Raw genomic sequence first — 12,192 nt, forward strand, 5'->3', positions numbered from 1 at the left:
CATAAATCACAATTTCATATTTTTATAATTTCAATATGCCATATTCCTAGATTTAAACTGACGATCTAATATCTGGAAAAACCCTAAATCCGGGATTTCTCAACAGGACATTATAAAAAGTCCTGATGAGTCCAGATCTCGGACTTTGTACTGTATAGTGTTTTTAGCAACTTTTTTAATTTAAAAGTTTTTTTTAATTAACTACAATTTATTAAATGTGAAAATATTTCAAATAAAAAATTCAAGAGTATGGTAATAGGATACATAAAATATTTAATCATGATTCATTATAAATATTTAATCATAAGGAATTGGATCTATTCTAGAAAGTACACTTACTGGCATGGTTGCTAATTTAGCAGCTGCTGCGGCCAAACCACATTCTATGGCTTCTTTGCGAGTACCCTCACGGACTGGACGTTCTGGTTTTGGACAGTTTGGAACTAATTTGGCTGAAATAATATGATGAATATATAATTCAGAACTTAATTATAAGTTATCCTTTATAAACTGAACTAATTTTCAAACATTCACCTTTGGGATTCCAAGGTTCATCTCGCCTACTTCTTCCACGTGGTTTAAACACATGACATTCGTCATCTGAAGCATCCAAACCCAAATATACTAAAAATGGGAGAGGGAAAAAGTATTAAAAAAAATTTTTTTTTCACTTCAAAATATTTAAAAAAGTTAAATAAAGCTTGATTAATACATTAACAGTGAAACCATTAACCCCTGTTTATAACATAAAAAAGCTTTGTTGATTAACTGATTATGGTGAAGTCCATAAGTGCTATCTGCCTTAACAGGCATTCTTCATGAAAGACTCTAATGGAATACAACTTATACTTTTTCCCTTGCAATTATTAACAACATACATGAGGACATAAAATCATACTTTACACAGAATGCAGCAGCAGATGGACCGAACAAGCCCAGTTTAATGATAACATAAAATCTTCTACCAACATTAATAAACTAAAACTTAAATAATTAAAATAATGAATATCATCATCAGCTAGAAGTAATATGAAATTCATTATAGAAAATTAATGAAATTTTGAGAAGTTACAAATATACAGATTAAATTCAACAATGAAAATGACACACTGAAGAAATAGATCCAGCTAACAGTCAAAATGCATCCATTCCAAAATGAATTTAGGTAAGAAAGAAGGTTTGTAAGGAGTTGTAAAACTGTGATATGTTTGTTTTGCACATAAATTTCAAACATCCTGCATAAAAAGTTTAGAAACATTAAATCCAGACATGTGCAAATCTATGTTTTTACACAGCATAATGTCATTTGCTTAAAATTTTCTTAATTAGATGTTATAGATAAAAACATTTATGCAGAGAACGGTGACATGGTAACTATAAAGAACTGTGAGGGAAAAGATTAACAATACCTTTAAAAAAATACTCTTTGAAATTAAAAATACTGTGGGAGAACCTGTTTTCTAATTTAATAATTAGTTGCATTATATCTCCCTCATTCATCAGAAGCAACTTGAAGAATATTCCAGTAGTGGCAATGAATAGGAATTTATTACAAAATCAAGTACACATTTCCTCAACTAATGGATTTCTTCTGGCAAAAAGAAAATTAAAACATTCATCAGCTACATATTTTAATACTTCTGAAAAGTTAATTAGAAAAATCTGATAAAAACAATAAAGGCAACATTATTTTTAGAGCAATAAAAAATCAAACTAAAAATTGTATGATAAGTCATAAATTAATATACAATTAAGTGCTAGAATTACAAACATGTATTTGCTATTAGTGACTGTTAACTGTAGCGATTAAGTTTTGAATTTGTAGATGACTACAAAAAGGCATTTCAACATTTTTCTTCTCCCATTTGTTGAACGTGAGTTAATTTAGCAATTCTGTATCAATTCATTTATGTTAATACAGTAATATTATGAAATGCCTTTTATGTGAAATAAAAGAAAGTGAAACAAAAGCAAATAAGAATTTAATATATTTCTTTTAAAAAATCTAGTACCCTACATAACCTGGTATAAAATACTTTTATTAGATGGTCAACTTATTCACCCACTGGTTGGCCAAAAATAATCTTCAACTAAAGCACATAATGAATAATACAGAAAAAAGGTCTATTGATGTAACTACAACATTCCAATTCAGAAAAATTTTATTGCCAAGATTAATTATAGAAAAATCTGATGCGGACACCACATGACTTCCTTGCACAGCCTATTAAATTATGCACATTTTTTGCTGCACTTCATTTAAACATATTTTCTCAAATTTCATTAGAAATATATTTCTCATTCAATCAATTAGTTCTCATTTCAACTGAAATCATCTTTAAAAATTATCTATTAAAACTCAGAGAGCACCTTCGTTAACTAGTAACACACACATACACACACACACACACACACACACAAAAAAAAAAAAAAAAAAAAAAAAAAAAAATCTAAAAGATGACATACAGCTAAAAAAATATTTTTGCAATTAAAATGAGACTTCTGCACAAAAATTTGTCCAGCGAGCAGGAAGACAAAGTTTTCAATGCACAAAACTGACTTAATTCACTATTCTACTAGAAGCTTTAAATGTGGCTACCTTGCTATTTTTTTTTTTTTTTTTTTCAAATTAAAATGACAGTTTCTGCACCAAAAACTCGGCCAGCGAGCACAAAGACGAAATTTTCAGCACACAAAACTGACTTAATTCAATATTCTTCTAAGAATTTCAAATGTAAAAACAAATGGCTATCATGTTAGGCTTCACTTGCCACTTCAACTTTTAATTGTTGATTATTCTATAACAATTGCATGCAGATTAACTAAAGTCATGAAAACCTTAACTGGAACACAAGAACAGCATAATTCAATTACTGTTAAAGCAAAAAAATGCACAATTTACCAACATATAAGAATAAAAACACTGAGCCAAATAACAACAAAGTGGGCAAATATATAAATTTTATATAAGTCTGGTGCAGCCAATTTCAACCAAAAATAGAGGTGCACAACTACATGTTATAGCAGTCCCATATACAAATTTCAATGTTCCAAGGCTACTCATTTTCGAGTTATGCGAGATACATATATATGTAAGGACGTACAGATGTCGCGAAAAAAATCTCTTCTGAGTCCATTTTACAATCCTGTTTTGGCAAAAACAGTCCTTTATTCTGTCTGTACATACAGATAGCACACAAAAACATCGTTCAAATGGATTCGAGAGAGGTCGAAATGGATGTTTTTGGGAAATATGATAACCAAATTTTTTGCAATTACAATACTTCCTTTATTAGTATAAGGAAGTAAAAATAACTTCATTTTAGTCAAATTAACTATATTTTACAATTTTTACATGTACTTCTGTATATAATTGTAAATTAATACATTTACATTTCAACGACTGCTAGACACATATCAGCAATGAAAATTTCGACAATTCTATAAAACAAAATATCAAATTCTGATGAAATGCATTACTTTTTACAAAAACAGAAAATAAAAATAATTGTGCATGAAAAAGAAAACACTTGGTAAAAAATAAAAAAATATATAAGATACAACAGTTCCTTTGGAATATTCATCAAGAAAAAAGTTTTTTAAAATTCCAAATTTAGGAACTGGTTGAAAAAAATCTTATATTTATTGTTTGATACAAAATGGATTGGCTTGTTGTTTGTTCCTTCAAATAGGGAAAGCCATTCAAAAACTAAACTTGTGGGCAAAATTAACAGAATTTGGAAATTATGTTGAATTTCTGAAAACTTAGCATTATAACATTTATGATACCAAATTACAATGACAGAAATTTTCAAAGATATTTATAATTCGAATGGTTATTCAATTTTAAGAAGTCTTTCTGCCTAACAATACATTAGCTCTATTGGAATCAAATGCAGATAAATGAGTCTTGAAATAGTTTTCAGAAAATCCACCAGAATCAAAATTATTAATTATACAGGCATGTATACATTAAGCTGTAAAACTTTCTAACTCCAAAACAAAGACATTGCAAATTAAGACACAAATTTAAAGTTTCACACAAATCCCTATAGTTCACTGTTGCTGTTATATAAAATTCTTATTCTAAAATGCTAAAAATATTATCTAGTTACTACATTAAAAATACATTTATGAAGAAAAAAAAGGCACAGCATTGCCAGGCAAGACAAAATGCATCTCATGCTCTGGTAAAATCACCAAAATCTACAGATTATTCTCATATGAATAAGACCTACAATGCAGAAGACAAAAAGAGATAATGATAAAAGTTATTATTGTCTCAGAGAAGATTCAACTATGATTGTAAATTGTGAAGTAAATTTATATAATTCAAATCATGTTTTACACCAAAGAATTCTGAAATACAAAGTCTTTTTCCTTGCGTATAGAAAATTTTAACATAGTCACATATTATGAATAGAGTATCAATAGCCAAAATATAATAATATTTCTGATGTTCAGCTATTCCTTTTTTCATAAAAAATAATCTAAAAATAAATTACAGTCAAAAGTCGTTAATCCGGACTTGTCGGGACTTCGGCAATTCCGGATTATCGATTTTTCCGGATTATAGATCATCAGTTTAAATCTCGTAAAATGGCATGCAGAAATTTTAGAATTAAAAATATGAAACCGTAATTTATGAAATAAAGAACAATTATGATCTAAAGGAGTATCAAAATTTACAAAAAAAAAAAAAAAAAAAAAAAAAAAAAAGAGCTTAATATTTAATTGTTTATTTTATTAAACATTTCTTTCAATGAAAGTTGTTTAAGTTGCTTCGTTTTATGTGATAATACTTTCTCTTTAATTCTATAAACAGACATAATTTCTTGTTCAGTTACAAAGTTCCGCTGTTCAAGTCCCGTAATTGCTGTGCCGAGAATACCGACTAACTTGTCAATCGAAATTTTTTCGTTTTCACTAACCTCTCTGTCACCTTCTTCATGTCTTAATCCATTTTTTGCAGCAATTCCACTTTTTGTTTGATGGACATCGAAACATACTTTCGTTTTGTAGATCCCTTTGGGAGCTCCAGCATTGGAAATTCTATTTGACATAATCGAAAGTTCAAGTTTACTTTTATAAAATTGCTCTTACAGTCTGAAAAAAGTAATAAGCCAGATCCAGTTCGAAGATTAAGGAACAACGCAATCATCAACATTAACTGAAATAGATAATTAGATAATTTTAGCTTATACCGTCCGTTATACATTAAACGTGCATGCGAAAACATATTCTGCACTTGTGCACACACGCATATGAGCAGTCGTAAGGGTCTTATGTGCACGTGTAAACGCCTATGCGCATGTGTAAACGCGGCGCATGCGCAGAAAGTTTTTAGCTTTGAGGTCCGGATTATAGATCATTCCGGATTATGGGTGTCCGAATTAGCGGCTTTTGACTGTATAAAAGCAGCTAATATTATATACTTGGAAAGAGAAAAATAATGTTTGAAAAATTGCAAATAATTATCATAATGCATAATATTAATAAAGAACACATTAAATTGTGAAAGCTAAACTTACTATAATCTCCATCTTGATGACACTGTTTTAACTGCTCTTCAAAATCATCTTCTTCTTCATTATTGTTGTTACACCTTGACAAGCCAAGTGTAATTTTAGCATTCCTTACAGGTGGGCTTGATTTTCTGGCAAGAATAGAGAGATTGGCGAGAGAACTGTCCATATGAGGCAGAGATAAATCAGATGTACAGTTTTCTGTTTGTAAGGAAGTTTGTACTGCTTGAATGGGTACTGATGATGGATAACTTTGACTAGAAAATCTAATTGCACCCTTGCTCATAGAGAGCATTCCCTGCACAGCATCTCTAGTTGAGGGTTCGAGTTGTGTTGGAGCACCGCTAAAAGAGTAATAAATGCAATTACTTGCTTATAATGCATGAGAAGGCCAAATATACATAGGAAAAAGGAAGAGAAGGGGGGAAGAGCAGTTTTACCTCCATATTTGGCTGACTGACAAATTTTAAATTACATATTTTGTGTCTCAGAGGATAAAATTATATAGGATGTATATCCAGCTTTGCACTTATATTTCCTCCTTTAGGCATAAAAAACTGATTTTTATGAAATGAAATGCAGATTTTTCATTCACCAATTAAATTGCATGTCTTAAATTACATTTTTCGCAATTACTTATTTAAACTTGGCATCAATTTTCATCTTCGTGTGAGAAATAATTTCACTTGGCACCTTAATTTATGTTAGCTATGATTTTTTTCAATACTTAATTAAGACAACTTTAATTCGGCATTTAATCATGTTTTTGTTATTTTGAAAGAAACTTTTTTTTTTTTTTTTAAATTTGCATACTTTAAAAAACAGTTAAGATATTAGAGAAATATTTGAAATTCTCTAAGAACAGAAACTTCTTAAAAATTTTACACTTAGAACATCTGAAATACTAAAGACTGAGAATTTTAAATTAACATCTGATAATAGCATGCCAGTAAAGGATATTTATGGTAAATACTTTGTTGAAATATCTTCTATATCATTACAAATACCCACAACAAATCAAATACTTCCTTGAACTATTTTTATTTGAAAATTTTGCTGACTTAATAATTATTAATCTCTGCTTATATATTATTTAAATTATTCAAGATTACATGTAAGAAATCCAACATAGCAGGCACATATATGAAAATAAAAAATAATCCTCATTATTCTTTAGGGATTTGGTATAGATTTTCACTACAATTCTTTCAATTTATGCAAAGTTTAGTGCACATTTAATTTCATTTAATAACTCTTTTGAGTGGTCTACTAAATGTGTCTCAATATACTTTCACATAAATATTTAAACACATTTAATTTTAAAATAAATTATCTATGAATAAGTGATAATGCACTGAAAAATTTGCAAAAAGTATCATTTAGGAGGCCACAGGAGCAAACTCTAAATATTTATTTCTAATAAACAAGATTCGTGACATATTTGCACATGGAAATTAAACACTTCTAAAGACCATCACTGAAAAAAAATTAAGGAACTATCAGCAAATAGTAATTAAAAAAATTAAAAGCAATCATCTATGCATGAACACTGCAGGCTGTACTTTTGTAATACCATTTGAAGAATAAAACAGATCTACCAATGAAGCACACAGTACACGGGGTGATGCACAAATATCATAAATTTGATGTTAATGGGGTTTTGGTGGAAATTCCAACAATTCCATAAAATGACTGGCCATCATGCATGGAATTTTTAACTTTGGTGCTGTTTTTTGGTTTTACATGAAAGCAGATGTTTTGGGGTGTTCGATTTCCACTTCCACATCTGTCCCAGAATTTAAATGATCTCAAGTGATACTCAATACACAGGTATTTCTGAGAAGTTTTGAAATTTTCTTTAATATTTTAAATTTCATTATCTTTTCTTCTTTTATTATTTTGTCTTACTGCTGTTATTTTTATGCTGTGCTTTTTTATAAATTCAGTGCTGGATGTTTATTTTATATGTATTATTTGACACATCTTGCAGCAGGGGATATGATACATTTTTGTGCAATTGTGACTCTGCTACTAATCTCTATGTCACTTAAACACATCTGTTTACTTTTATCGTCTGTATCTTCTTTCTTAATCTGTATTTTGGGCACAGTCAAGAAAACATTCTGCACTGCCCTTGACAATTTGCACACAGTGGCCAGCATTGCAATCATCACTGGCTTTTCACACAGCAACATACACAATATGAACTCGCCAAGATAGGACATCTCTGAGTGGAAAAGTGTAGGCATTAAGTATTATAAAGGACTTGGTATGCAAGGCCTTAAAAGGCAATGTAAATACTTGGCCCTAATCCTTTTTGGCAGATCAGGCAATAGTCAGGATTACATGTTTTACATTGATCAATTAACCCTTTCTGCACATCTTGATTCTACCATATATTTGGTTTGGATAACTCACAGATAATTACCTCTTCTGAGTAGGGCGAGGAGGTCGATCTCAAAGATTACACCATTACTGTAGTTTAATGCTCTGAAACACTAAAATTAACTATCCCATTACTGTAGTTTAGCGCTCTGAAACACTAAAATTAACTATCCCAAGTTTTTTTTTTTTTTTTTTTTTAATCCAAGGAGCATAGCAGATTGAGATGGAGAAATTTCAATAAGGAGGCCACCAGAACACAAATGTTGATATTTTTTGGTTCTCCAATGTAAGACTAAGTACCGTGGATCATAAATGGTGACATTTTCTGAAGGTCACCTATTGTATTGTTGATAGCAAAGAAATCTTGGTGGATCTACATCCGTTTCCACTTTTTTAGATAGACAGGTGTTCTCATTTTCAGCACTTTGTGTAATTTTAGAAGACATATTTGAAGGAAATAAAAGATTCGGCCCTGTTTGCCCCAATTACCACAGAATTCGAGATACTTTGTTTCAAATCAGTGGTGTAGAGACTTTAGCTATTTGTATAATAACATCAGTAATGCCTTTTGTTGCATCATCAATAGACACATCTTTTTACAATTTCTTCTGCAAGCTTACCTTCCCAAAACAGATTATGGCCTAGAATATGAATCAACAAGTGGACACAGATTTCTGCACTAACCGGGCAATATGCTCAATGAAGCCCCACAGTTAAATCTCTTGAAAGGAGGCACTGCTGATCGCTTATCCCTAAGCTGAAAAAGACAGCAATCAGCCAATTGTCACTAACAAAAACAGTTAAGTGCCTCCATTTTAATATAAAACAGAGGCCACAAGAGTGTTTTGGGGATAGTACCTTCCCTGTCAACAACCCAGGTCTCCATGTACTCCAAATGTGTAGCCAGTTTTATCTCTGCGAGAAGTAAGGAACAGAAGGGATGTAATAGCATCTCATTTTGAATCCCAGCCTCTGAAAAAGAAACCACAAGAGAGAAAAAAAGAAAAGCAGAAGATAAGCAAAGAGGAAGGAGAACACATAACTGGAGCCACTGATTAAGCATCATGATCCATCGAGTAAAAATTTCTTAAAGAATTATTATATTTATGATTCTTACAGGTGTGTTTAATAAGCACTGATTTATCCTGTCATAAAGATACTAAAGTGCATCTCAGTATGCATGGTTCACACAGAGTAATTCTCAACATACAACCCCCAGCCAAAAAAAAATTCTGTAATACACACATGAAAGATAATAAAGAGAAAAAAAATTAACACAAACACATATACAGCATGATATGAGTATGCATACACATACTATTTCTACATAGTAAGGTAATTTCACCTGTCTGGATTCTTACTTATGATAATTTACTAAGTATCTTAGTAATTACTGAATATGATACATTTAACACGAACTGCACATGAATCTTGTTCAAAGCATTTTAACTAAATTTTTTAAGTTTCTTGTAGCTTCATATCAAATAATTTTACGGCATTATGCCACAACACAACCTCAGAAATTCCTTTGATAGAACTGCGTGAACAAAGAAACCTGTAATAAGATTTCATAACAGCAAATTAGACAGCCATATATATATATATACCATGTAAATATTTCTAAAAATATTGCTTAAAAAGACTATTTTAATACTTTTTTTTTTTTTCAATTCAAAGATAATATTTTCAGTGACATAACTGCAAGCAAACTTTTCACTTAAATAAAAAACACATTTTTAGAATTTACAAATAAATAATTTTTAGAAGGGAGCAGTTCGAAGCATCAGACAATGAAAATTAATATTGCTTCAATATCTGCATTTGATAAATGGCATTCTAAATCTAAAACTGTCTTTCTGCAAACATCTTCTAAAAAGTTACAAACTAGTATTTATTTTATATTACAAATTAGCAAATTTATCATTTTAGCTAAAATTTATCTAATCTTTAGCTAAATCAATACAAATCCATTTTTTCCATATTTCATATTGTAAGGATCTTAAGTTTTACTAACGTTTATTTTATTTTAAATCTTTACTATCACTTCTTATTTTCTACTTCCGGCCAGAATTATAAGCGTGAAGGAGTTTATGCAAAGTTGTCTGGCGAACGCCAAGTATTTAAGTGTGGCCTTTTTGCCAAGCAGAAGAGAGGAAGCCGTGAGTTTGAAGCAGGCCGTTTACCTTAGAAGTTACGCAGTTGCTACTTTGCCTTCCAGGCCAGAGGTTTTAATCCTCTTGATAAATTAAACGTATTGTAGTGTTCACAGTCTCTGTGCTACATACGCTTCCTGTTATTATAAGGCCAATCTTATTCTAAAGTTAAATTAGAGTTTAGTTTTATTTTGATATCTTTTAAGTTAGACCCCGAGTGGAGGGTCATTGTATTCCGAAGTACGGAAGTCATTGTATATAAAGAAAAAAATAAAGGGTTTTGTATACCCTTCGTCTGTATCCTGTCTACTTACTACAATTAGTGAACATAGCTTTAGTAAGCTCTCTGTTCTAGTCAGGTTATTGTATGTTTCCGAAGAAGGTTAGAAGAAACATTGAACCTGATAGTGGCGCCCGACGAAGAATAACCATGGCCGAGTTTCAAGAAGAACCTGTGCTGCCTGCAGAAACAGCTCAGAATCCAGAAATGCCAGCTGCCGCCCTGGAAGGATTTGGGTATATTGTCCAGACCATGCGCGCTTCGATGAAACCAGAAGCAACGTTTAATGGAAACTCACAGGTAACCAGTTTTTTGGAAAAATTGGATGACCACTTCATGCTCTACCCCGTGCACGAGTTTCAAAAAGTTACCTTAGCTACCAGCGCTTTGAGGGGCCAAGCGCTTAACTGGTTCAAATGTATCGGCAGAAGTCTCTTGGGTCAAGCAGGAAGTCCCACCTATACCTACGAAAATTTCAAGACTGCCCTACTAAAAGCCTTCCCTGTTGTAAGGGATCGTGCGAAATTAGAAACAGAACTTTTCAGTATATATCAACAAAGAATGGAAAACCTCTCGAGTTTTATTTTAAGAAAAATTCACGTTTTCAAGCTCTTGTATGGAAACCGTCCGGATCCTGAAATAATTCAAGTGATTTTGCCGAGGTTACTACCCCAAGTGCAAGACTTTATTGAATTACGAAATCCGACTACACTGGAAAAGTTATTTGAGCTAGCAATCCAGTTTGAAAGTAGAAGAACGGCGGACGTCGAAAGAAGACGCCAATATCAACAGCGAAACCAATTTGGTACGCCAAGACTACAGCAAACTCAAGCACATGGCTACGGAGAAAAAGCGAATCAGTGGGCAAGGAAACCCGAGCATTCAAAAACAGCCGGCGAACGTCGACAGTTCAATAGCAACCCAGGAAAAAAGTCTCAAGGCCAGTGGAGAAAGAAGGAAAGCACCGAAAGAAAAAATAATTTAAACTAAAACGGATTTCTGCTGACGAGAGGGTGCGGAAATCCGAAGGCCACGAAAACCCCTCTTCCTACAAGTTAAATACAGTAATGGTGAAAAATTTAACTCTTCCGAAGATTGAAGTCTTGGTAAATAATATCCCGGCCACCGCACTCCTGGATACCGGCGCGCAGTGTTCCTGTGTGGCAGAAGTCTTTTTTAGAAAGTATTTTCGCAAATACCGCATATATAATGCGGATAATACAACAGTATTAGCGGCGCAAGGAGAACAATGTAAGTGCGTAGGTAAAGTACCTTTGTACATCCGTATCAAGGACGAACAAGTAAAGGTGATGTTTTTTATACTAAAGAATTTGCAAGCACACTTAATACTAGGAATAGACTTTCTTTCAGACGCACAAGCTACACTGGATTTTAATGAAGCGTCTCTTAAGCTGACGATGAAACCAGTGCGTGTAGAAAAGGTTGAACCGCCGAGGTTAAATCTTGACCACCTGCCTAATGACGAGCAAGATAGAATCCGACAAGTGGTAAGTGAATTTGCTTCCTTATTTAGTGATATTCCAGGATTTACCCAGGTTACTAACCATAGTATTGACACCGGAGATGCATTGCCGGTTCGTCAAAAACCATACCGGTATGATAAGAATAAGGAAAAAATTATAGAATGGCATATTACCGATATGCTACGTAAAAAGATCGTAACGCCTATCTCAAGTAGTTATGCTAGTCCGGTGGTTTTATGTAAGAAAAATAATGATTATCCTTTGGAGCATCCAAAAAGGTGGAGATTCGCTATTGATTACCGTAAATTAAATTCCATAATGAAATATCCGGTATATCCGTTACCGATTATAGAAGAAATTTTAAG

At 32.0% G+C, this 12,192-nt stretch overlaps 1 protein-coding gene across 1 annotated transcript in view; it reads right to left on the reverse strand.

The window, feature by feature from the left end:
• The window catches only part of LOC118197349 (histone lysine demethylase PHF8-like), a 79,935-nt gene that overhangs the window by 9,666 nt on the left and 58,077 nt on the right, over positions 1–12,192 (reverse strand). Inside the window, exons 16-18 of the mRNA XM_085812386.1 lie at positions 5,532–5,869; positions 535–624; positions 340–452 (exon numbers count right to left, since the gene is read on the reverse strand). Coding sequence (XP_085668512.1) covers positions 340–452; positions 535–624; positions 5,532–5,869 — 541 coding nt within the window. The remainder of the gene's footprint in view (positions 1–339; positions 453–534; positions 625–5,531; positions 5,870–12,192) is intronic.

The sequence above is a fragment of the Stegodyphus dumicola genome, chromosome 1, assembly GCF_044657685.1.
Source record: "Stegodyphus dumicola isolate Sdum_Otavi_A_Nest chromosome 1, ASM4465768v1".
NCBI classification, from domain to species: Eukaryota; Metazoa; Arthropoda; class Arachnida; order Araneae; family Eresidae; genus Stegodyphus; species Stegodyphus dumicola.